Source organism: Lontra canadensis, unplaced genomic scaffold (assembly GCF_010015895.1).
Source record: "Lontra canadensis isolate GAN:19392208 unplaced genomic scaffold, GSC_riverotter_1.0 scaffold84, whole genome shotgun sequence".
In the NCBI taxonomy this organism is placed as follows: domain Eukaryota; kingdom Metazoa; phylum Chordata; class Mammalia; order Carnivora; family Mustelidae; genus Lontra; species Lontra canadensis.
In genome coordinates, this window is record NW_022631078.1 from 6,874,493 (window position 1) to 6,901,176 (window position 26,684).

Here is a 26,684-nt window from a genome sequence, read left to right on the forward strand (position 1 = left end):
TGAGACGCATCACCTCTCTGGGTCTCTCTGTACCAAAAGGAATAAAACAGTAATAACAACAAGACCTAGCTCCCAGAAAGAAATAAGATCTGATGTGTAAAAAAGTACTTTCTAAACTATAATGCAGAGTGATGCTGAAGTTTCTTTCTTTTTTTCTTTGTTTTTTAAATAGGCTCCACACCCAACATAGGGCTTGAACTCATGACCTAAGATCAAGAGCCACATCCTCTACTGACTGAGCCAGCCAGGTACCCTTCCCTGACACTCAAGTTTCTATGACTAGAGCCATCAGTAATAATCATATAGTTTGCAAGCTATCTTCACATTTATTTTTTTAAGATTTTGTTTATTTATTTGACAGACAGAGATCACAAGTAGGCAGAGAGGCAGGCAGAGAGAGAAAGGAGGCTCCCTGCTGAGCAGAGAGTCCGATGCAGGGCTCGATCCCAGGACCTGGAGATCATGACCTGAGCTGAAGGCAGAGGCTTTAACACACTGAGCCACCCAGGCACCTTGTTCACATTTATTTTTCCTTTTTCTTTTAAGATTTTATTTATTTATTTGGGAGAGAGAGAGAGAGAGAGCATGAGAAGAGAGAGGTCAGAGGGAGAAGCAGACTCCCTGCTGAGCAGGGAGCCCGATGTGGGACTCCATCCCCGGACTGCGGGATCACAATCCGAGCCAAAGGCAGTCGCCCAACCAACTGAGCCACCCAGGTGCCCCACATTTATTTTTCATGTGACCTCTGTGAATACTCCAGTCATGGGGCAGCCCGATAGAGCAGACAGAGCTCTGGATTAAGAGTAGACAAACCGGGACGCCTAGGTGGCTCAGTTGGTTGAGCAGCTGCCTTCGGCTCGGGTCATGGTCCCAGCGTCCTGGGATCAAGTCCCACATCGGGCTCCTTGCTCAGCGGGGAGCCTGCTTCTCCCTCTGCCTCTGCCTGCCTGTGCTCACTTTCTCGCTCTCCCTCTCTCTGACAAATAAAATCTTTAAAAAAAAAAAAAAGATTACCCCTGGGGATAAAAATATATGTTTATTTAAAAAAAATTAAAAAAAATTAAAAAAATAATTAAAAAAAAAAAAAGAGTAGACAAACCTGGGTTCCAAATTAAGCTCTGCACAAAGTCACTTCGTGCCCAGGGGATAGTTAACCCTGCCCCTCTCAGTGTCTCAGTTTCCTGCCTGTGAAAGATGGGGTCTCAGAGACATGGTTCTTATAGATACATTTCCTTTGGTTTTTAAACAAAAAAATTTTTTTAAGATTTTATTTATTTATTTGACAGAGAGAGAGATCACAAGTAGACAGAGAGGCAGGCAGAGAGAGAGAGGAGAAAGCAGGCTCCCCACCGAGCAGAGAGCCCAATGTGGGGCTCGATTCCAGGACCCCGAGATCATGACCTGAGCTGAAGGCAGAGGCTTAACCCACTGAGACACCCAGGCGCTCCACAAAAAATGTTTTTATTTAGAAATGTAATACATGCTCATTAAAGAAAAATGATCAAATACAGAAAAGTAGAAAGCAAGAATAATATAATTCTATCAATTACTTCAAAAAATTTTTTAAATCTTAAAAAAAAATACCCCAAGCCTCCAAACGCCAAAGTGTGGTATTTAGAGTCTATCCAGTTCCAGATCTGACTCAACACTTTGTGAGTCTAGGAAGAGGGCAGAGCAGATGAGGAACCAATGTGAACTGCCCAAGTGTTACTGCTTAGTGAGTGCCAATCAGAACGTGCTTGCAGTCCACGGCTCCTGACGGTGACCCACCTGAAGACCCCCGCATGCGGGCTCAAAGGCTTCTTCCAAGAGGTCTCTGCCTCCAGAACCAGAGGATGCCTCCCTGCTGCCACCTACTGTTCACAGTAGGTGTACGAAAGTGCCCTGACTAAGGCACTCTGCAGGCTCACCTCAAAGAAGACAGGACTCACCCCAAGGCAGCCAAGCAGTCAGACACTCTGGACCCAGCTCTTCCTACCACCTCCATCTCAAGTCAGCTCAAAACGAAGCGCTTTCGGACCAGGTCTCTCTTCGGAGTGGCCAAATTTCATTTACAGAATATGTGTGTGTTCCTTGGTGAAGCCTGAATCACAGACCCTCACCACTGTTCTTCACTCATCCTAAGGACACATGGGTTCGAATCTCAGCACTGTCGTGCACTTGCTTTACGACTATTGGAATGTGACAACCCCATCTTTAAATTGAGGTGGTTATAGCACCCATCTCACACAGTCACTGGGATGACCAAATTAGGTAATGAATACGAAGCATTTATCACTCCATAAACACTGCTTATTTATTATATTACTACTGCTTTCTACTTTTTCTTGAGAGGCATCTGTTAATGTTCATCTGTTAATGAAATACCACACTTTGGGGTTTGGGGGCTTGGGGTTTATTTTTTAAGATTAAAAAAATTTTTTGAGGGGCGCCTGGGTGGCTCAGTGGGTTAAGCCGCTGCCTTCGGCTCAGGTCATGATCTCAGGGTCCTGGGATCGAGCCCCGCATCGGGCTCTCTGCTCAGCAGGGAGCCTGCTTCCTCCTCTCTCTCTCTCTCTCTGCCTCTCCGTCTACTTGTGATCTGTGTCTGTCAAATAAATAAATAAAATCTTTAAAAAAAAAATTTTTTTTGAAGTCACTTCTACACCCAATATGGGGCTCAAACCCACAACCCCAAGGCCAAGAATCGTACACTCCACCGCCTGAGCCAGCCAAGTGCCCCTACACTTTGTTTTTAAAACCAAAGGAAAAGTGTCTGAAGAACAGCAGCACTAAGACCCTCAGAAGGTCTAGTTGAGTACCCGCAACCTTGTGTCTCTCGGCCTGGCTCAGTCTCACATCCCTCTCCTACCCAAACTTCATGCTATCTGTGGCTCAGGGGAACCTACCATCACCATGGGGATACAAAGGGAGTCACAGGCAGTGAGAAGAAATTCCGAGAAGGCCTCCAAAGTGTCTTCATTCTCGGCACTGGGAGCTGTGAATGGGTTCTCCTGGGCTGAAGGCTCGCTCTGGAATTCCACAGCCAACCTAAGAAATCAACATGTGAGTGTATCCACTACTACCTATGCAACATAAAGGTCAGAGGCATCCTCCCAGAGCTCAGGGTTCTGGGAAAGTATCCCCATCATCAGATCTAGAGAAAATTCAAGAGGCCTCAATGACAGAGCACCTGGTCCTTGGCCACCCGTCCAGATGTGTGCTCCCCACCCCCTCTCCCATAGTACAGAACTCTCCTGACCTATCACATGTACCTCCCTGAACACACCATGCCACTTGTTGTTTCACATCTCTTTGCCTTTATGGATGCTGCTCTCTCTGCCAGGAAAGCCTTCCCCAGATTTGTGACAACCTAATGAATCCTACATATATACACAAAACTGCCTCTTCCCCAAGACACTGTAAGCTCCTTGCGGGCAGGAGTCAATCTGACCTTATCTGTCTACTCCCACTGTCTAGCCACAGGCCTGACACAGAGTAGACTCAACAGACACTTGTTACTGTAAATTAAATTAGTCCAACAAGCATTCAGCAAACACTATTGGGCAAAGTTATTTGGGAAGAGTAACAAAGTTGAATGAGACAGAACCTCATTGTATGGCAACAAAAACTTCACCAGGAGGGAATCTTTAGAGACCTCCTACTCTAGCTCCTCTTCCTCAAACCTTCTCTACACACCCCTGCACACACACAAACACACACACACACACACACACATCCCCAACCTCTGCCCCTGCCAAGCTGCTCTCATTATGCAGCAAAGCATCAGAAATCAAACGTTGCTTCTAGAACTTCATCCTCAGTCTGATTCTTCTCCACCTCCACCCTCCGTAATACTGCCTCAGACCACAGAATGTCAGTCCCTCACCTGCAGGCATTTCTAAATCCCTCCAAAGTGCTCAGAAGGAACTTTCCCCTTCGAAGAATGGCCTTCTCTGAATCTCTGCTGGAGGCACGGCCCTGAAGTGAGAAGAAGAGGGGAGCATCTATTAGTCAAGTACGTACTCTGTGTCCCAAACTGTGCTTGGAGGACCACAGACCTCTTCCTCCCCCACTGGAGTCTGGCGTTCCCATACACCTAACACTTTCCAGGGGATCTTGGTTATATTCTCACAAATCTAGTCATCTAATAGCTCTTTAAAAAATGGCAGAAGGGGGAACATTAACTATTTGTCTCCCTGCGAACCGCAGGACTGGCTCTGTTCTATTATATGCAGAAAGCTGTCACAAGCTGGTGCACATTAGCCTAACTGGCTGTAATGCCCATATTAGTTGCTCCAAAACACACAAAAATCCCACCCCATCAGGTGTGATAAGCTTAATTTCCAAAGTTAATTTTGAAAGACATAACCAGCATTCACATTACCCATATCCTTTCTGATATTTTAAGTGGTGTGCCATTAAAAGCCAACAATTTCAACACATTGCACATTGGTCAGATACTTTCCAAGATTCTAGCGAACCCAGCCTTAAATAATTTAGTGAGCATGTTTACCGTAACTGCTTAGATGATATAAAAGAAAAAGTGGTATAGTATAGTAGATCTGGGTACAAACACCCTGGGATTTACTATCCAAACTCAGATACTCGCTACTTTTGGACCTTAGAGAAAAAGTATTTGACCCTATGGCTTCAGTTTCCAAATCTGCAAAGAAGAGGAGAGCAATCATGAAGCTTCATAGCTCTGCCATTAGGGGAGAAAAATAACACCTCATTATAGATGTTTTTGCATGAGAAAAAGTTATAAAGAGGCATACAAAGGTAAGGGAATTATCTTCTTAAAACACCTCATAGCATGATCTCCAGAAGAAACAGGCTGCATGCAGCGTACTGACCAGGGGCCTCCTGTTCAGCGGGGTCTGGGATAAATCGGCACAGCGGCTCAGCATGGCTTCAAGCAAGGCCCGCAGTTCCCTGTACTGCACAGGTGGAACGCTCTGGTGGTCCTTCCTGCAGCCAGAGAGACAAAGGCAAGCTTAGGGTAAGGTAAGAGGATTCCAAGATACCCTCATGTTCTTAGGCAATGGGAGACTGTGATGGATCAGAACATGGGTGTAGGATCTGATCTGATAAAAATCCTTGCTCCAACACTTGTCTAGCTGCGTGACTCTACGCATAGTCCTTGCCTTCCCTAGTCCTCAGCTTTGTCATCTATTAAATGAGAGGTAATAGCAGTTTCCTCACAGAATTATTTTAAGGATCAAATTAGATAATGTATGCCAACCAGTTATGACAATGCTTAATAGATAGTAAGCCCTTATAAATGACAGCTGGGACTATCATTGGTGTTATTAAGGAGACAGAGGGCTTTCTCATGGAGGAGGACCTCCTGGTGAAAGTAGTACTATCTAGAAATGAAGGTGCATGAAGACATGAAATGGCTACTACCCCCAAATTAGTAATAAGTTCTCTTGGGGAAGAGAGATCAAATATGCTGTTACCTTGGTAAGGAAAACCACGATCAACAGGGAAATATTATCAGGACTCAGACTTTATTTCAGAATAGAGAAGAACTTCCTAAGAGTCAAATTCTAGAGAGGTAAAGGGGAAATTCTAGGTGGAGCAAGCTCCCCATTCTTAGAAATTATAAGCAAAGACTAGAAACTAGTTTTGGAGATTTAATCATTCTGAGTGTGGCATAAATGTGGAAAGTAACACTTTCATATTCCATGGATTCAGGGAGGCAAGAGTCATAGATTAGTCTAACTGTGAGTTCCAAGAGGCCAGAGACCAGCTATATCTTTTCATTTTACCTGAACAGAACTAGATGCATTATAAACTGATGATAAATGTAAAAATATGTTAAATGAATGAATAATCACTCGACAGGGTATAAAGTAGCTGTATTTGTTTCCTAGGAATGCTATAACAAATTATCACAAAACGCATGGCTTAAAACAACAGAAATTTATTTTCTCATAGTTTTGGGAGATAGAAGTCTGAAATCAAGGTGTTGGCTCCCTCCAAAGGCTCTAGGGAAGAAACCTGTCCTGCCTCATTGTTACTGGTGGTTGCCAGCAATCCTTGTCATTCCTTGCCTCATAGCTGCATCATTCCACTTTCTGCCTCTTCTTCACAAGGCCATCTTCCCTGTGTCTATTACACTGTATGTCCAAATCCCCCTCTCCTTATAAGGGCACCAGTCTTTGGATTTACCAGCCAACACTGTATGACCTCATTTTAATTCAGTTGTCTCTACAATGGCCCTATTTCCAGATAAGGTCACATTCACAGGTTATAGGTGGGCATGAATTTTAGAGGGATGCTATTCAATCCAGTGCAGGAACTTAGGGGAAACCTATGTCAACCCTCATCCCTGGGCCTTTTTTGAACACTGAGAGTAATCTGTTGAGCCTTCTAACAGGCACTCAGTTCACTGTATATAGTTAAGCTTTGATTTCCCCTTTCCTTCTTCATTTCTAGAAGCTCTGGGTCTTCCCTGGTGGTCTAGTGGTTAGGATTCGGCGCTCTCTCTAGAAGCTCTAAACTTTCTGTCCTACAGTGATTGTCAAGTCCTGGGTCCACCATCTTTAAATTCTTTTCAGCAGTTCTCATTCCTCGTTCCTCCTTCCAGCTGGGCTTCCCAGAGACCCAGTGAACCACTATACTTCAGAGGGACCACTTCAGTAAATATTCTGGGAAATTAACATGAAAAATAAAATCATCTAAAGATTAATAACCAGCCCTCAACTTAGCACTCTCCACAATTCTGACCCAACCTGCTTTCCCAGCTTCTTCATGTATTACTCTCCTTCACACAACCTGCTGGCCAGACTAGCTACTGTACCCTAAGTAATCCCTACACTTTCCCACTCACAAACCTAAATCTCTCTCATCCCTCTTAGCAAAGCTCGAACATCACCCACCTCCTGCCTCAAAGGTGCTACCAGTTCCCCAAAGAACTGGCCTCCTGGGAGACTTCCAGTTCTACCTGTGCACCTCTAATTGACATTGCTCTGCCTCTGTGCCTTTGATACCCTGTCAGTTTACTCATCTCCCCCTCACTGGGATTCATGTCCCAGATTCAGAGATTCAGATCCGAGGAAAGAGGAGGAAAAGAGACAGACTGAAGTCATTGTAATGTAAATGTTATTTTATGTTTCCATTTTTAGATCCCACCTACAGTCAAATCACAAAGACTTAAATACGGTTACAGAAGAAACTATAAATATTAACAACCTTTACCATGTAAAATTAAAGGTACAGCTGACTAACACTGAGAAGGAGAAGGTGGGGAGGAGAAAGGAAAAGCTGGATGCTAATATACTCAGCTAATCAAGGAAGGAGTCAAAGATACTACTTGAAGTTGAGGGAACAAGAAATATAAATTTTAAGTATACCATTTAAAGATTTGAAGACATTAAATATTAATTAGCAAAAATGCCGAGGAAATATAGAGAAGACAAAATAATAGGATCTAAATCTTGGTCTTTCTTACTGGTGACTCAATGAATAATGTCCTAAATTGATAAAGTGACAGCATTATAAGCACATTGTTTAGGTGCAGGGAGATAATCACCAGAACTAAAACCAAAATGAGTTATAGTTCATTTTCCTTAGAAACTGGGAGAGGGAACTGTTCTTTTTCATTATAAACCTATATATTTTATTTTTTATTATTTGAATATATTACTTTGTTAGATTTTTGGAAAGGAAAACATGGAAATAAAGTACAAGTTATTTCATAAATAAATATAAGTTTTCTCCATTACTTTTTTTCAAGGTATCAAGCATCTTGCTAAGGAATACTTTACCATCCTGACCCTAGGATCACTTAGTCTTACCATCTGTTTTGATATCCTTCATTCATACGCTTTCAGGAGTGAGGCATACAGTAGTGAGCAAACTGACATGGTCCCTGATCACTTGGACATTATATTATAGTGGGGACAGACACAAAACAAATGAATAAACAAGAACTATTCAAATGTTTGATAGGTGCTATAACAGCCTAATAGGTCAGTTAGGGAAAGATGCTCTGAATGTGACCTGAATGATGGGAAGAAGCCAGTGGTGCAAAGATTTTAAGGAAGAGCATTTCAGGCAGAAAGTACAATTTGTAGAAAGGAAATAGGGGGAAATTCTGGACTAAAACAGAAGACTGAAATGTTTAAAAAATTACATCCATGGAATAAACAGAATAAAATGTTATTTGAAAACATGCAAGTGGGGCACGTGGCGGGCTCAGTCAGCAGAACACGCGATTCTTGATCTCAGTATTATGAGGTTCAGCCCCACATTGGATGTAAAGCTTACTTTAAAAATTAAAAAAAAAACATGCAGGGAATTGGGAAGAACTCTTCCAAATTAAAAATATGAAAGCAAAAATAACACACACAGTAGAAGTGTTGAAAGATAAAGTCAAGAAAATTTCCCAGGGCGCCTGGGTGGCTCAGTGGGTTAAGCCGCTGCCTTCGGCTCAGGTCATGATCTCAGGGTCCTGGGATCGAGTCCCGCATCGGGCTCTCTGCTCATCAGGGAGCCTGCTTCCCTCTCTCTCTCTGCCTGCCTCTCTGTCTACTTGTGATCTCTGTCTGTCAAATAAATAAATAAAATCTTTAAAAAAAAAAAAAAAAAAAAAAAGAAAATTTCCCAGAAACTACTACATAATGACAAAAATAGGCAAAACTGTCAGAAAACAAAGAAAATTAGAGGACCAGTCCAGATCCAACATTTGAACAGCAGTTCCAAAAACACAAAAGAGTAAATAGAGTATTGGAAAGAAAAAATTGAAGAAAATTTCCCTGACCTACAGGACAAGTACTGCCTGAAGCTTCCCTGGCTTGACCTGGCCCACGGGGCATACAGAGGTGGAAAGTTCAGTCTGCCTGGGTCTCTCACCTCAGAAAGGCAGAAATGGCCTTCACTGCCTCAGCAGCCACCTCCAGCACAGGGCTGCTTACTGCTTCTTGGAGAGCACGGCCAGCATCTCTACACATGGCTGAGCTTGTAAACAGCTTAATCTCCTCTGGCTGCCTGAGCAATGGTAAATGATCAATGAATAAGTTAATGCCTATCATGGACACAGCCAGGAACAAACACTTCTTTCCTTCTCCAGTCTGGCCCCTACAGGCCTGACACCCCATCACTTTGCTCACCGAGTCAGGATCTCGGCAAAAAGCAGCAGGCCCTGCTTATGCAGCTCTGTGTTGTTCATCCGGAGGCTTCCCTGTAGGCTCCTCACCACTGACTCGATCCCTATCTCAAAATGACATGACAGAGGCCAGGGATCAGTGCTTGGTAGCTCCTTCACTGCCTGCCCAGGAGAAGTGAGCGGCTTTGGACAGCACATATTTGCTGGTGGCCCCTCACGGAGGGGCCCTGACACGACTGCATGGAGGGGATGGGACTGTGAGATCTTCAAGGGCAGGCCATTCCCTGATTCATCTCTGTCTCCCTGAAACTCAGCACAAGCCATAGCACAGGCCCTGGTACTTGAAGTATTTAGTAAATGTCTACTGACTGAGTTGTGCCTTTTCCACTAGACACACTCACATCCCTTCTCAAAGAATTGGGTCAGACCTCCACTCCTCCTGGAAGCCTTCCCTAATCCATTCAGGCAGAGCTAAGGACCTCCAGTGAGCTCCCACACCTCCTATACTTCCCTTTGGCAGAGCCCTAATTGGCTCGTTTGCATTTCTCTCCCCTTCCAGAGGACAGGGACCACATTCTAGGTATCACTAAATCTCTAAGTCCCAGCCTGGTGCCTGGCACAGAACAGGAACATAGAATATAAAATGAATGACCGAATGTGTCCAGTCTAAAAATCCAGACATGATGTAAAAAAGTCCCAGACAAAAAAAATACCACCAGGAAGGAAGAAGGGACAGTTTCAAAAAACTATGAAAGAATGAATCAGCTACACTTAGGGACTAACTTTATGGACACATATCTGGGGGACAGGAAAAGACTGAATCCAAGGCTGAGTAAAGTTATTCTTAAGGTACAGGAGGAATTCATTCAGGGGCTAATAGGAGTACTTTTCTCTTGCCAAACAAATAGACTTCTTCTAATCAGCTATGGGAACTGTCTGGATGTCCCTGCTTGCATATGGAATCTGGTAATGAGTTTGGGCGGATAGAAATGACTAGACCCAGCCCTCCCTCCAAGGTGTAAGCTAGTGCCCCATCCTTCTTACTGCTACTCACCTTCAAAGTACTGACCACCCTGGGGGTGTGTGGGGTGGCTCAGTTAGTTAAACATCTGACTCTTAATCTCAGCTCAGGTCTTGATCTCCGGGTTATGAGTTCAAGTCCTGCACTGGACTCCATACTGGGCATGGAGCCTACTTAAAAAAAAAAAGTGCTGACCACCACCCTACCAGAGCTAGTGTAGGACTCCCACTACCAACCATACACCGTGTGGCACTTGGAAAAGAAGAGTGGCTCTTCTGCCAGGAGTATCAGGCAGTTGTAGCTGGACCAGACAAGCACTTCGCTGGAAGAGGAAAGGTGCTCAAAGAGGAACTCTGGCCGGGAGAGGGGAGAAAACAATAAATGACAGTCGTGTGACCACGATCCCTTCACCAAAGCTAGGGGCTTGGACTACTCAGCATCTCACACCTATTACATCTGTTCACACACTCCCTCCGTGAGATGTGATCATGAATTCACAGGTAAACCTGGAAAATAACCTCAGGATTATGGTCTAATGTCATCTTTTTAACAGGTGAGGAAACTGAGACCCAGAAAGAGCTATAGTTAATGGCAAAGGTTTGACTGGAACTCGGGTCTCTTAAAACCCAGGGTGGGTGGGGCGCCTGGGTGGCTCAGTGGGTCAAGCCTCTGCCTTCGGCTCAGGTCATGATCCCAGGGTCCTGGAATCGAGCCCCGCATCGGGCTCTCTGCTCAGCAGGGAGCCTGCTTTCCCCTCTCTCTCTCTCTGCCTGCCTCTCTGCCTTCTTGCGATCCCTCTGTCAAATAAATAAATAAAATCTTAAAAAAAAAAAAAAACCCACCCAGGGTGGGTAACAGCATGATGCAGAGAGAAGTTTTTAGAGCCAGAGAGGCTTGACTGCATAGCCTTCTCTGCCAGTGACTAGCCTTATAAGTTTACACCAGTTATTTCCCTTCTCTGATCCTCAATTTCCTTATCCATGAAACAGCCAAGTTGAGGACCTAAATGCGGCATCTTTCCATCACCCCACACTAGGTATTACCCCTAGACGGTCAAGGTCATTATAAGGAATCTGTAGCAAGAGGATTCACTTAATGAGGCCTTATTCTCAAGTCTATCCTGTACAACTGAGCTTGCCATCAACCTCTCTCCAGTACGCACTATCAAAAAAACCCCAATAGGACAGCTGCTGCTGCTGTGACTCCAGGGTCTTTGGTCAGAACTCTGGGGTCCTCAGAAGAGAAGATTAGAAGGAGATCCCTACCTGGGATGTCAGCATGGATGAAGGCTGGGGCATGCTTCAGCGGGGAATGGACCAGTACTGCAGTCATACAGTGGGCACTGGCCACCTGCAGAGTCTCATCTCTAGAGAGGAGAAGCTGGAGAAACAGGCAACGAAAAGTGCTTATAGTGACAGAGGGCCCACGCAGCATCAGGCACAAGGGTGGTGCTCAGGGAGAGCTACAGATTACGAAAGGGGTCTCTATGAAGAACAGCGGGTGGGAAACAGAACAAAAGAACATAATGGCATCAAAGAACACTAAAGCCATCACCAAGAAGGGTTTGGGCCTTCACTGACAAAAGTATTTTCACAGCCCTCATCTGGTTTTGATGCTTGCAACAAGCCTGAAAGGTAACAAGGGACCATACTACTGTGAGTCTCACTTTACAGAGTGTGCTGAAAAGAACTAACAATGCAGGCATGAGGCTGTTATCCTTAGACATGGCTGTCTGCAAAGTTCATCATTGACTGGATTTGGGAAGCTGGATCTCAGGAGAGCTCCCGCCACTCCAAGAACCAGTAATAGTGACTCTGTGACTACTCTCTGTACAAACAATGCAGTCTACATGCTGAATACCTGCCATCCTTCTGTGAGTCTGGAATTTTGGTATGTGCTAGGTAGAGGGGGCCAAGGTGACTAGTCAGCCCCCAACAGAATTTTTGGCCACTGAGACTCCAATGAGCTTCCCTGCCAGGCACCATCTTACATGTGTTGCCACAATTCATTGCTGAAGGAAGAAAGTGCATCCTTGTCTGACTCCACTGGGAGAGGACTCAGAATCCTGTACCTAGTTTTCCTGAACTTTACCACATATGCCTTTTCCCTTTGCTGATTTTGCTTTGTATCCATTTTGCTTTGCATCTGTATTAAGTAAGAGCTATGAGTATGACTATCAGGAGTATGACTATCTGTTGAGTCCTCCTAGCAATCATTGAACCAAGGGGTAGTCTTGGAGACTCTCAACCCACAGAAGAAGGAATTAAAGCTCATGGAGGTTAAGTCACTCGCTCCAGGCCACACAGTTAATAAGTGGCAAAGCTAAGGCAGAAACCCGGGTCAGCCACGTCCAAATCTGGGAGTCTTCCTACAGGAGAGATGCCTCCTCCACTAAAGTTTTAGATTAGATTATTTCTCTACTCAAAATATTTCAGTGTTGGGGCACCTGGGTGGCTCAGTGGGTTAAGCCTCTGCCTTCGGCTCAGGTCATGGTCTCAGGGTCCTGGGATCGAGTCCCGCATGGGGCTCTCTGCTCAGCAGGGAGTCTGCTTCTTCCTCCTCTCTCTCTCTCTCTCTCTCTGCCTGCCTCTCTGCCTACTTGTGATCTCTCTCTGTGTCAAATAAATAAACAAAATCTTTAAAAAAATATTTCAGTGAATTTCCATTATACTCTGAGTAACATCCAAACTCCTACTGGACACCATACCTATTAGGAGTCCATGACATTTTCAGAAATCAAGGAAAGGGGACACCTGGGTGCCTCGGTCAGTTAAGCATCCGACTTGGTTTTGGCTCAGGTCATGATCTCACGGGATGGGACTGAGCCCCACACTGGCCTCTGCATTCAATGTACAGTCTGCTGCAGATTCTCTCTCCCTCTCCCTCCCGGGCACTTGCTCTCTAATAAATAGAGAAAATCTTTAAAAAAAAAATAAAACCTTCTTGGGGCACCTGGGTGGCTCAGTGGGTTAAAGCCTCTGCCTTCAGCTCAGGTCGTGATCCTGGAGTCCTGGGATCGACCCCCGTATCAGGCTCTCTGCTCAGCGGGGAGCCTGCTTCTCCCTCTCTCTCTCTGCCTGCCTCTCTGCCTACTTATGATCTCTGTCTGTCAAATAAATAAATAAAATCTTTAAAAAATAATAATAAAAAAAATCCTTCTTTAAAAAAAATCAGGGAAAGGGTTAACTGCAACTGCGGACTTCAAGTGTAGGAGAAACTGGCCTCCTATGGGAAAATGGTGAGTAAAACATATAACATGAGACAAAAGAGAGTATGTCTGGTTTTAGAGCTTCAGAAGAAAAGGATCAAGTCATGCTCATACCTGGTAGAGACCCATCTGAGGGCTGTAAGCTTAAATAAACCTAGCTCAGTCATGTCAGACTTAAAAAATAACACAATTGACCAGCTTTGCTATTAGTATGTGAAAGAGTTTCTAAATATTCTTAATCTTTATCTTGTTCTCTTTTATATAAGAAATGACATGTATTTCAAGATGCTATTGATATAAGGCAAACCATTATTTTATATGCCACTAAAAGAAAAAGAGCTATAATTAAACTATGACACACTATTGATGGTAAAATGTCTTCCAATTTCAGAGCTGCTAAAATGTGAAAAAAAAAATCTTAGAAAAATTCTCTCCAACTCTTAAGTAAAACAATGATTCTTGGTTTAAAGTGCATATTCCTTATTATGTTGAGGAAAAAAACCCACTCCAGTCCTACTTTTCCATCATACACAAACTTAACTATGAAAATTTATCTTTAAAAAAAAATCCTAGGGGGCGCCTGAGTGGCTCAGTGGGTTAAGCCTCTGCCTTTGGCTCAGGTTGTGATCTTAGGGTCTTGGGATTGAGCCCTCATCAGACTCTCTGCTCAGCAAGGAGCCTGTTTCTTCCTCTCTCTCTGCCTGCCTCTCTGCCTACTTGTGATCTCTCTCTCTCTGTCAAATAAATAAATAAAATCTTTTTAAAAAATAAATAAAGGGGCGCCTGGGTGGCTCAGTGGGTTAAGGCCTCTGCCTTCGGCTCAGGTCATGATCCCAGGGTCCTGGGGTCAAGCCCCACGTTGGGCTCTCTGCTCAGTGGAGAGCCTGCTTTCTCTTCTCTCTCTCTCTGCCTGCCTCTCTGTCTACTTGTAATCTTTGTCTGTCAAATAAATAAAATCTTAAAAATAAATAAATAAATAAATAAATAAATCCTAGGGGCATCTGGGTGGCTCCCATGGTTGAGCATCTGCCTTTGGCTCAGGTTATGGTCCTAGGGTCTTGGGATCAAGCCTTGTGTCAGGCTCCCTGCTCAGTGGGGTGTCTGTTTCTCCCTCTCCCTCTCCCCTGCTTATGCTCCCTTTCCCTCTCTCTCTCAAATGAATAAACAAAATATTTTAAAAAGTAAAAATTAAAATAAATTAAAATAGACTAAAAAGTCCTAATTGGGGCACCTGGGTGGCTCAGTCGATTAAGCATCTGCTTTCAGCTCAGGTCATGATCCAAGGGTCCTGGGATTGAGCCCTATGTCAGTCAGTCTCCCTGCTCAGCAGAGAGCCTGCTTCTTCCTCTCCTGCTACCTCTGCTTGTCCTGTCTGCTCCCCACCACCTTGTCAAATAAATAAATAAAATCTTTAAAAAGAAAAAAGGCCTAGGGTGCCTGGGTGGCTCAGTTGTTAAGCGTCTGCCTTTGGCTCAGGTCATGATCCCAGGGTCCTGGGATCGAGCTCTGCACTGGGATACCTTCTCAGGGGGAAGCCTGCTTCTCCCTCTCTCACTTCCCCTGTTTGTATTCCCTCCCTCGCTGTAAAATAAATAAAATCTTTTTAAAAAAAAGTCCTAATTATTTACCATAACTCATCAGGACTTGCACGATTTTCCCTGCTTAATCTCTAGACTCATCTCTGGCCACTTCAACTTTCTACCCACCATCCATCCCATTGGCCTCCGTCTGCTTCTGGAACACATCAAACGTCCCCCTTCTTTTGGCCTTTATTTGTTATTCTATCTGCCTGAAATGCTTTTCTACCTGTTCTTCATATCACTGGCTTACTTATTTTACTTATTAATTTGTTAGTTTGTTTATTTTCAGTTTCACTGAGGTATAATTGATCACTGGCTTACTTTAATTCTTCAAGTGTCAGCTCAAGCATCAACCTTTCAGAGAGGCCCTGCCTGACCACTCAGCCTATACCTGGACTTCCTCACTATCTCATTTCCTCTTTATTTCCTTTGTAGCAAAATAAGAGTTACTTTGCTTTTTCATTTACTTGTTCATAACCTGCCTTCCCCACTAGACCGTGCAAGGACAAGGAACTCATCTATTTATATACCACGATATTCCCAGTGCCTAACACAGTGACTATCACATTGGTGCTCAGTATGTATCTGACTAAATGAATGAATCAACATTGCAACAGCAGGGATACAAACATTGACAATATATATCTAAGGACCTGAGTTTTGGAAGAATAAGTTGATTATCAGCCAAAGCAGGAAGAAGTAGCATTAGACTCTGACAAAAATATCAGAACAGACGTAAAAGAATACATGTCCGTCTCCTCTTTATTTAAAATTTTGGTATTTTGTTCATTATGAATTTTTTGCATTGATTTTTTTTAAATACTGCACTGAAATACTATCTATCTTGATTGCTGAGTTTTTTAGCATCCCTTTAAATTTTACACCTGAGGCAAGTGCCTCACTTATCTCACCGTAGCCGCAACCTCACTGGTTGCTGTAGTAAAATATGTTGATCATCCAAAATTGTCAAGAGAAGAACAGTCTCCATATGTGAATGGAAGACAGGACCCCTAAACCAAGATTCCTATCTCTACAAAGTCCTGTCCCCTAGAGAAGTGCTCTAATCTCTGTCCCTGCCACCACTGTGCTTTGTTGGTGCACTGTGAGGACATAAGAGCTTGTGCCCTGCTGAGCCTGAGATCAAATGTTTTAACTAGATGTTACCTTGGACTCCCTGATGGCAGCAACAAAATGAGCACAGAAAAGAACCCAATATGAGATATTCTGGTTCAGAGACATAGGACTTGCTCTTCAGAGTTCACTGGCCCTGAGTGGACCTTTCTAGAGGCATCCCAGAGAAACGAGGAGAAATTTACGCTGGCTCTTTTTTTTTTTTTTTAAGATTTTATTTATTTATTTGACAGAGAGAGATCACAAGTAGGCAGAGAGGCAGGCAGAGAGAGAGGGAGAAGCAGGCTCCCTGCTGAGCAGAGAGCCTAATGCGGGGCTCGATCCCAGGACCCTGGGATCACAACCTGAGCCGAAGGCAGAGGCCTAACCCACTGAGCCACCCAGGTTCCCCCACACTGACTTTTTAATACCTACCTTATCTATCCCCAACTGCCCTTTCCCACTTCCGATCAGAGCTCCTCCTCCTTCCTGCAGAAGGAGTCCCACAGTCTGGTCATTCAGTGATATCCCCACAATCAGATGAGGATAAGTAGTTCTGCCAAGCCCTGTGCTGAGCACTGCAGAGAGATACAGCCAAATCAGGTTCTGCCTTAAAGAAACTCCCAGTAGAACAACCACAATACGGTGAAGTAAGTGCTGTGACATAAGGCACATTCTCCCTAAAGGAACCAAGAGGACAAGGGAACCCTACAGGCCTTAAAGAATCAATACCAAGGACAGGGGAAAGGTTTTAAGGCAAAGGGGAAGAGCATCTACACAGGCATAGAAACAGGATGTCCCAACACATGCAAGGCCAGGGAGAAGTTATATATGACTGGAGCACTGGGTTGTATGGGGTGGAAGAGACAGATTAATAAGGCTGAAGTAAGGCAAGCTCCAGAGAAAGAGGGCTCTAGCAAGTTGTTTTATCCCTAAAATAACCGAGATAGCTTTGTTTCTGTTGATGCCTGTATTCTGCATTATCTGTCAACCTAGATGTTAAGGAGAAGATGCGTATATAAGGACTCACAACTGAAATAAAACCTACAGTTGATCCCTGAGCAATATGGGTTTGAACTGCACAGGCCACTTACACATGGATTTTTTTCAATAAATACAGTACAGTCCTATAAATATTTTCTCCTTATGAATGTCTTTTTTTTAAAGATTTTATGTATTTGACAGAGACAGAGAGATCACAAGCAGACAGAGAGAGAGGGAGAAGTAGGCTCCCTGCTGAGCAAAGAGCCCGATGTGGGGCTCCATCCCAGGACCCTGAGATCATGACCCAAGCTGAAGGCAGAGGCTTAACCCACTGAGCCACCTAGGCGCCCCTCCTTATGAATTTCTTTTTTTTAAATTTTCTTAATTTTTTATAAACATATAATATATTTTTATCCCCAGGGTACAGGTCTGTGAATCGCCAGGTTTACACACTTCACAGCACTCACCATAGCACATACCCTCCCCAATGTCCATAACCCCACCCCCCTCTCCCAACCCACCTCCCTCCTTATGAATTTCTTAATAACATTTTCTTTCCTCTAGCTTACCTTATTATAAAAATAAAGAATATAATAGATATAACATACAAAATATGTGTTAATTGATTGTTATCAGTAAGGGCTCTGGTCAACAGCAGGCTATTAGTAATTAAGTTTTGGGGGAGTTGAAAGTTATATGTGGATTTTCAACTGCATGGAAGGGTAGTCAATGCCCCACCCCTGCGTTAAGGGTCAACTGTACATCCAGTACTCTAATAGCATATTGCTTGGGCCAGCAAGAAAACACCTTGGAAACCTTAGATAGTAGTAATACAAGGGCCAGGAGCCATTTGGGTTCTCTTGTTATTGAATCTAGAGACCAGGAATAACAGGACAATCACCTTTTTGAGCACCAAAGGCAATGAGGTCTTTCCCGGCGGCCCCTCAACACCCTCAGTACTTTCCGCCAGCACAGACTTGTTCATGATCACAGACACAAAGAGATCATACTTAAGCAGCTGCCTCAGCAAACCTAGAAAATGAAAGTTTTGGGAGGTGAGGCAAGAGGAGTATAGGTACCAGAGTACACCCAAGGTAGCCCCTCAGACATCTTCTGGAAACTTCTTCATGTCTCCTTAAACATTCCTAAGTATTTTGTGGGTTGTTTGTTGGTTGTTTTTAAGATTTTACTTATTTGAGAGAGGACAAGTGGTGGGGGCCAGGGAGGCAGAGGGAGAGGGAAAAGCAAACTCCCCATTGAGCACAGAGCCTGTAGGCTCCTAGGACCCTGAGATCATGACCCAAGACAATGCCAGACCCTTAACATACTGAGTCACTCAGGTGCCTCAGTACTTTGTTATTTTTAATGCTGTTATAAATGGGATTGTTTTAACTTCTTTTTCAGATAATTCACTATTAGCATTTAGAAAAACTGATTTTATAACCTGTGACTTTACTAAACTCATTTATTAGTTTTTAACAGTCTTTTGGTGAAGTTTTTAGGGTTTCTATATATAAAATGATGGCATCTGCAGAGACAGTTATATATCTTCCTTCCTAATTTTGATGCCTTTTATTTCTTTTTCTTGTCTCATTGTTCTGGCGAGGACCTCTAACCCAATGTTGAACAGAATCTCACACTTTTATATACCACCACCATGACAACACTTACCACACTGGGCTCTAATTGTCCACATCTGTTTTCTATACTAGACTATGAGCTGCTTCAGAACAGATCTCAGGTTTGGTCATCTTTATGACCCTAGAGCCTAGCCCAGGGCCTGGGCCAAAATGAACAGTCACCATGTGTGACTGGACTGTTCATAACAGAGCTCTTGGCCTAAACTGTGAAAAGAAACTATTGTCATTTAGACTATGTTTTTCCCTGTAGATCCTGCTTTGGAACAGGCCCTCACCCAGTCTCCAATCATAGTGGCCATGTGCTCTGTTCAAAAAGTGAAAGCTCCCTACTCAGAAGCATTTGATAGATCTTGTGTACATATGTAAGGAAACAGCAGGAGAAGAGGCCGAATGGGTACACTGGGGCTCCTAAGGAGCCTCAAATAACAAGAAGAAATACCTAAACATCACCCTGGAGGCCAGAGATACCATAGAAGATTTTTCAAATAGGAAAACGTGACCTATGCAGTGTGAAGAATAACTTGGCAGCAAAAAACAGGACACACTAGGACAGGCAGTAAAAACCTGAGGTAGAAAATTGTTGTGCCACTTTCTTTCTTCTTTTCCTTCCAAAGGCAACATTCTTTTTTTCTTTTTTTAAGATTCTATTTAAGCATTTGAGAGAGGGAGTGTGAGGGAGATAGAATGAGTGGGGGGAGGGGAAAAAGCAGACTCTCCACTGAGCAGGAAGCCAACATGAAGCCAATCCCAGGACCCTGAGATCATGACCTGAGCAGAAGGCAGATGGTTAATCAACTGAGTTACCCATGCGCCCAAAGGCAAAAATTTTTAAGATGCCACACCAACTCTAGTCATTTGTCACAGTCTGTGCATCTTATGTTCCAAACCCATGACTTCTACCCTTTGCAAGGCACCAAACTTCCCCACCACTAAAGAGCCAACATCTCAAGTCCTCAAGCAAAACCTCAAAAGCTTTCTCTCTTTTCTCTCCAAACCTACATCTTACCCAAACAGTTGATCTGTAGCTCCTTTGTCTGGGCACCATCCAAGGCAGAAAGGAAGAGAGGACACAGCTTCTCCCGGAAATGGCCCGAAAGTATCTCAGCAGCCACTGGTGAGGAGTACAGCTTCCCATAGAGGTAACAGACAGAAGCTTGTACCCCCTCATTGGGGTACACTAAACCTCTCAACAGCTGCTCCATCAGGTCACCTGTCCATAAAACAGTATGAAACTGCTGTATGTCAACTGTGTGCCAGCTGTATGTCAACTGCTGTATGACACTCCAGACTACTGTGCCCAGTAGGGTAGTAATAGCAATCCCCTATAATCGCCCATAATAAATGACTTCTGGGCACTTAATTAGAAGGGAAAACCAAAGCTTATAGAAGTACAGTGACTTACCCTGGGGTAAACAATCTGTGAGATATTTATTTGCTTTTTATTGATAGAAAAAAATACTTCTATATTGCAGAACTAATTCCTCCTTTCACCCAAAGGAAGGTTCAAAATAAGTATTTAATTAGTTTTTACTAACATAGTAAATCAAAATGGCTCAAGATCAGAGTCAAGAAATACTTTTTTCGACTTGGCCAACATAGAGTACATTTTGCAGATGGGGAAATTAAATCCTAGAGAAGGAAAGTAATGATTTCCCAGGTGTATATATACTGAATGGACCACCCAGATGGAAGTGTGATCAAACCGGGTAAAAGGGTAGTAGCGGCTCCTCCCCAGAGGTCACTTACTGTGCTCCATTACAAGTTTATCTGCCAAGGGAGGGATGGCATCCACCAACTTGCCGAGAAGGGTCAGGGTGGCCAGGCTGCCTCTCATGGAGGGCATGTTACACAGCTATAGAAAGTGAACACATTCCACTCCATAAATTAGGATCAGGACAGATCTCCCACCAAAATGTATCTTGCTCTATCCAAACCAAAGCCTATATTGTATGTGTCTCTCAACGCAATCAGTAATCAGCCTCTTTAACTAAGTGTCTATCTCCCTGGAGAAAGGCTCTGAGTCAGATTCCTCTCTGAGTGCTCAGTATCTAGCTCAGTACATGACAGTTAAACTGAATTAAAATTAGCATATTTTGTCTCCTATAGAGCCAGAAACGGGGGGGTGAGAGTTGGGAACATCATAAGGACAGAATTCTGGCTAAGTGCAAAAAAAATAAAATAAAAGTAAAAATTAAAATTAAATTTAGTTTAATTTAAACATATATATACACACACATATATATATATATATAAAATCGTTATCATAACCATTATTGAATACTATTTGCCAGTCCCTATGCTTAATGGTTTATAGGCAGAGTTGATAGTATATATTTCCCTTTTCTAGTGACTAACTACAACATCTTAAGTAAGACTCTTAATTACTCTGGTGGGAAATAATAATAGTACCAACCTCATAGGGTTGTTAGGACTAAATGAGATACTGCACGTAAACCACCTAACACAGTGCCTAGCATATGGAAAGTGCTCAAAAGGGTTAAATGGCACTCTCATAATGATAAGCATTGATATATATAATTATAAATTCAACCTGATATATTAATCATATGCAGAGTAATCATAATGATATAATTTAGTATAATTTATAATTGCATGTTGCTCTTGGTATTAAAATAAACATCTGTCTTCCTTTTGTAAAAAGTAAAAAGTGATTCTGATATTATTCCTAAATCTTAAACACAATGCAAAATCTACTTATTAAAGTGGTATCTTTGACTACCTTGAAGAAGAAGGCAGGTTAAATATACCTACTCAGTGCCTGCCTTAGATGCTGATAAAAGCAAATGACTTCAGTATAAAATACTGTATACAATTCAAACCAAATAAAAACACCAAGCAATCCAAGACATAGTAAAACTATTTCCTTAAATTAATCAAGAAAATCTATGTTGTACTTGGACATGGAGAATAGCCATGGGGTGATTATGTCAGAAAGATGGGACTTCACTGCACAAAGGCAGTGTTTGGAAGACTGAAAGGGGAAGGAGGGAAGCTACAAACAGTAGCGGACCAGGATCAGAAGGCCCAAGCCTGAGCTCTGGCTCTGCCACTGACTCACTGATCACACAGATCCCTTTCTCTATGTATTCCAACCTCCCCAACTATCTACCCAAAGAGGGTTGCACCCAGCTCTGATTTCTGAGGATTCTGAGGGGTACTCAAGAACCCACAGATATTCACTGACCTCTTTGTGGCACTCATCCAGCAGGCAATGAATGATCTGCTCTAACTTCAGCTGAGTTGTAAGCTGGATAAGGACTGAGCAGACACAGTAGCATTAGTAACCAGAAGACAACCCCTGGCCCACATGTCGCCTTTCATAGCCCTTCTACTCAAAGTCATTTGTTTGTATTACCAGTATAGTCTTTTCTATCTCCCCAATTAAACTGTGTGTATATATCTAAACCAAAGGATTCCTGGCTTCTTCATCATTTTATATAAGTGGTTCACAATTAGGCTGCACATTAGAATTACTTAGGAAGTTTCCAAAAATATATTAATGCCCAACTCCCAGTCTAGACAAATTAAATCAGAATCTCTAGAGAAAGAGCCTAAGCATTTGGATATTTTTTAAGCTACCCAGGTGAGTCTATTGTGAAGCTTAGGTTGAAAACTGCTATTTTATACTCTCCCTACTTTTTTCCTCCTCACAATTTGCTCCTTTATATGCTAGAAAACAGAATTATGGCAGACTCAATAGTATAGATTTCCCTTTTCTAGCAACTAACTATAGGATCTTAAGTAAGACTCTTAATTCCTCTGGTGGGAAATAATAATAGTATCAACTTCATAGGGTTGTTAGGACTAAATGAGCTACTCCAAGTAAACCACCTATAATTGCCTATAATGTTATCTCTCAACCCCAAACCCATCTTTCTATACATTCATTTGTGATGCTTCTGCTGGTATGTTTGAGGAGCAGTGAAGAAGAGGCTGGCTCTGCAAGTCTGGGCAAAGCTACAAATTAGATTTAGAGGCTACTGCAGAAAGGCTCTGCCATTTCCAAGGTAAAGAAACATTCTAGGATAATAGAAACAGGAAGAAGGTAGGCAGCAAATAGGAAACAATGAGGAAGGAGCAAATCCTTCTTCTCTCTCTGGCTTTGCAGTCTCTAGTGCCTACCACCTCAGTAAAGTTCTTGGGTTCTGAGGAAGTTCTGCAAGTTACCCTGGCACCAATCAGAAGTGGATGGCTTTAGAATTATAGCCCCACCCAAGAGTGGTCGAATGGTGAAGGGAAATCTCCCCATTCCTGCCAGTGGTCAGAACTTCAAGTGGTATACTTGTCCACATTATCTAGACGGAGAGATGGACAGAGGGATATACAGATCATATTAACTTGTGATCTGTTACAGCTGCTAACTGCGAGGCTGGATGGTCAGAGACCCAGGAGCAGTAAGCAGCATCCCCTCCTCAGAGAAAATTTATGTTTTAGTAATTCCAACCCCCTTTTGTTTCCCCAGCCCTAAGGGTGGGAGTTGCTTTATGATATTGCTACATCTGTGAAAACTTGGGTGTTCTCTTTTTGCCTTCAGTTACCCAGCTAATAATTTTTATATTAAAGTTTTCCCTGTTTATTTTTTAGAAGACGTTATTTATTTATTTGAGAGAGAGAGAGTACAAGCAGGGGGAGCAGCTGGCAGAGGGAGAGGGGGAAGCAAGCTCCTGCTGAAAAAGGAGCCCGAGGCGGGGCCCAATCCCAGGACCCTGTGATCATGACCTGAGCCAACGGCAGATGCTTAACCGGCTGAGCCACCCAGGTGCCCCTAAGTTTTCCCTGTTTAAATAACTCGTGTGGTTTCTGTTTCTTGACTAGCCTCTAACTGATACAATTCTTGCTCTTTCTGCAAGAATCCTCCTATCCCAATTCTCTTGTCTTCTTTCTCCTCGAGCCCTTTAAAGTTTATTTTAGTATTTCTACCCCCAACATGAAGCTAGAACTCAAGACCCCAAGATCAAGAGTCATATGCTCTTCTGATTGAGCCAGACAGGCACGCCACTCCTCCCACCCTTTCTACACTTCCACAACTCTTACTGTTGCCTATGTGCAGGCAACTTTTAACCAACAAATGTGGATGGAATGAAAACAGAATTTGTACATGCCTTTCTAACAGTGTTCTTCAGCTCTCATTATTGTCATCCAATCTCTCCTCCAGATTGTAAACTCTTAAAGGGCAGGAACCATGTCTTACCCATCTATGTATCCCTGGTTTCTGACACAGACTGACAATTGACTTTTCCTGATAGGTCTCTAAAATGAAGCAGTTATTTCATCAAGATCTCAGATAACCAGAGCTGCAATCGAGGTTAATATCCTCAGCTTCAAAAGCTAGGTACACAGTTTCGCCTCACCTTCAATACAGCGCTCTGTTACACTCCCATCTTCCACATTGCATAACAGCCCTTGGAGCCGAGAGAGAAGAGATGGGGATGGTAAATAGTTAAAAGAGAAACAAACCCACAGAGGCAAGCTATAAATTCTAGACTAATAGCAGCTTTAAGCAATGTCCCAGATAAATGCTATCCTCAACACCAAACACCTAGACTTTCAGTGACCCACTCTGGCTTTAAAAGGATAAAAACAGTCAGTGTGGCACAGCATAAAAACTAAGTGTTCTGGGGTCTGTAATAGACCTGCGGTAAAATTCCAGTTCTGCCTGTTGTTAACCATGTCTTCCTTTAGCCTTGGGGACCATCTTCTCTCCCTTAAAAAACTGTCTTGGCAGTTAAAAGCCTGAAAAGCCTCTAGCAGAGAAAAGAACCCAATATGAGTTAGCTCCCCTCCTCCCTGAAAGGGCTCTTTCCATAGGACATTATAATTACATTAAAAGAAGGGACCTTTTAATCCATCTCAGGCACAGAAGAGGGAAAGTAATTCAATCAGGGTCACACCAGGTCAATGGAGTCTAGCCTGGACCTTCTGACCCTATTGAGGGGCAGAGTGGACTTTTTGAAGATCACACATTTCCCATACTCATATTCACACTTTTACAACCCTCTTGGCTGTAGCAAAGCCAGTTACCAACCAATGCATCATGTGTCTTAGAAAGGGGATCATTTCTTCATAATATGACAAAATAATTTACTAATACATTAAACTGATAAATGGCAAAAAACCTAAATTGTCTTTCCAAGACCACTTCTCCAAACCCCAAAACAAATATGCATGCTATACATACAAAATTCATGCCAAGTTCCCCTTCTAATCTCACCGAAAAGCACGCTTATGAAGTGAATACAGATTCTCTGATCCTGAGCCACCAGCTGCATGACCAGCGAGGCATGCCTCAAGAGAGCATCTCGGAAGCAGGACAGCACATGCTTCTTGCGCACCAGCTAGGGACAGATGAAAAAAAAAATTCAGTAACAACCAAGCCTCAGCCATTCTGAACCCAAACAACTGTAATTTCTAAATATAATTGCAAAATGATACCAAAGGGTTCATCTAAACAATAGTACTCCTAAAGGGAGTAGGAAAAAGGGCATCGACTACACATAGGAATCCATGTGTTCATACAGAGGATTAAAATGAGCTAAGGTTCCCACCACCCTGTATTTACAGAGCACTTTACTATTCACAAATCACTCTTCTGTCTACTAGCTCATTTAAACCTAACCAGTTGGTGAAGCAAGCAAAAATAGGTATTACTGTCACCGTTTTATAGATGGGAAAACAGAAGCCCAGGACTCAAACGTCTCCAAGGAGGCCTTATGCAAGGTCAGCGCCCTTTCCACTTCAAAGGTCCAGGAGAGTGATTCTGGAGACCCTGCATAAGCCTCAAAGAGGCCAGTAGAGACACGCATCCTTCCATTCAACATGGACATAAATCTTCACACTCAATTCACCTCCCTGTACAGGGAGCTGGATAGTAGCTGTGTAAAGTGCTCAAGATAGTAGCAAAAGTTAGGGAAAAAAAGGGAGTATGCCCCGAGGATAGAACAGGAACATGGATACAACTGACAGCATCCCCCCCTTTCAATTGGTGAGAGCCGAAGCTAAAAAAAAAAGTGCATTCAGTAAGAAGTAAAGTGCAGGGTTGCCTGGGTGGCTCAGTGGATTAAAGCCTCTGCCTTCGGCTCAGGTCATGATCCCAGGGTTCTGGGATTCAGCCCCAAATCGGGCTCTCTGCTCAGCAGGGAGCCTGCTTCCCTTCCTCTCTCTCTGCCTGCCTCTCTGCCTACTTGTGATCTGTCAAATAAATAAAATCTTAAAAAAAAAAAATAAGTAAAGTGCATTTTCTTGGTGCCTCTAACCTGTGCTATTGCAAATCTCATGTACTCCTTCACCAGTTCCTCCTACATAATTCATTAAGCTAGTGATCTAAAAATCTTGAGGACTCTCTTTTACCTGTGGGATTAAGTCCACACTCTAGCTTGGATTCAAACGCTTCGAGGAACTCATCTTAACCTGGCTTTTCAATCCCACTTCCCTCAACTTCCTTTCGAACACTCTGATTACCTCCCCGAACTCATCCTTGCTAATACCTGCCTCCTGGGATAAGCTCCCCCCATTGCCTCTGGTCCAAATCTCACTCATCTTCTCCATCCTAATTCAAATGCTTCCTCCTCTAAAAAACCTTTTTCCTGGGGCGCTTGGGTGCTTCAGTGGGTTAAGCCTCTGCCTTCAGCTCAGGTCCTGATCTCAGGGTCCTGGAATTGAGCCCCGCATTGGGCTCTGCTCAGCGGGGAGCCTGCTTCCCCCTCTCTCTCTGCCTGCCTCTCTGCCTACTTGTGATCTCTCTCTCTGTCAAATAAATAAATAAAATATTTTAAAACAAAAACAAAAACAAAAAAAACTTTTTTCCAGTTTCCCTCTTTATCCCAACAGCTCTTGACCATAAATATATCAAGCTACTAAAATCCTAGTAATTTTTAGCCTTCTCATATTCTCCTCTATAAACCCTCTTATTTATCTCTTTATGTCTGACTCGCTATCAAGGAATGGCAGCCTTAGAACTCCTGGTCTCAATGAAATCTCAAATATTCTCAGCTAGAGCTATCAGTTCTCAGAGGGTAGCCTGGGAACC

At 43.2% G+C, this 26,684-nt stretch overlaps 1 protein-coding gene across 1 annotated transcript in view; it reads right to left on the reverse strand.

Moving 5' to 3' along the window:
* The window catches only part of MEI1 (meiotic double-stranded break formation protein 1), a 77,254-nt gene that overhangs the window by 48,891 nt on the left and 1,679 nt on the right, over window positions 1-26,684 (reverse strand). Inside the window, exons 2-14 of the mRNA XM_032882887.1 lie at window positions 24,870-24,993; window positions 24,010-24,060; window positions 21,843-21,916; window positions 20,384-20,489; window positions 19,644-19,847; window positions 17,899-18,029; window positions 11,381-11,495; window positions 10,352-10,468; window positions 9,099-9,198; window positions 8,842-8,976; window positions 4,836-4,950; window positions 3,869-3,960; window positions 2,889-3,030 (exon numbers count right to left, since the gene is read on the reverse strand). Coding sequence (XP_032738778.1) covers window positions 2,889-3,030; window positions 3,869-3,960; window positions 4,836-4,950; window positions 8,842-8,976; window positions 9,099-9,198; window positions 10,352-10,468; window positions 11,381-11,495; window positions 17,899-18,029; window positions 19,644-19,847; window positions 20,384-20,489; window positions 21,843-21,916; window positions 24,010-24,060; window positions 24,870-24,993 — 1,506 coding nt within the window. The remainder of the gene's footprint in view (window positions 1-2,888; window positions 3,031-3,868; window positions 3,961-4,835; window positions 4,951-8,841; window positions 8,977-9,098; window positions 9,199-10,351; window positions 10,469-11,380; window positions 11,496-17,898; window positions 18,030-19,643; window positions 19,848-20,383; window positions 20,490-21,842; window positions 21,917-24,009; window positions 24,061-24,869; window positions 24,994-26,684) is intronic.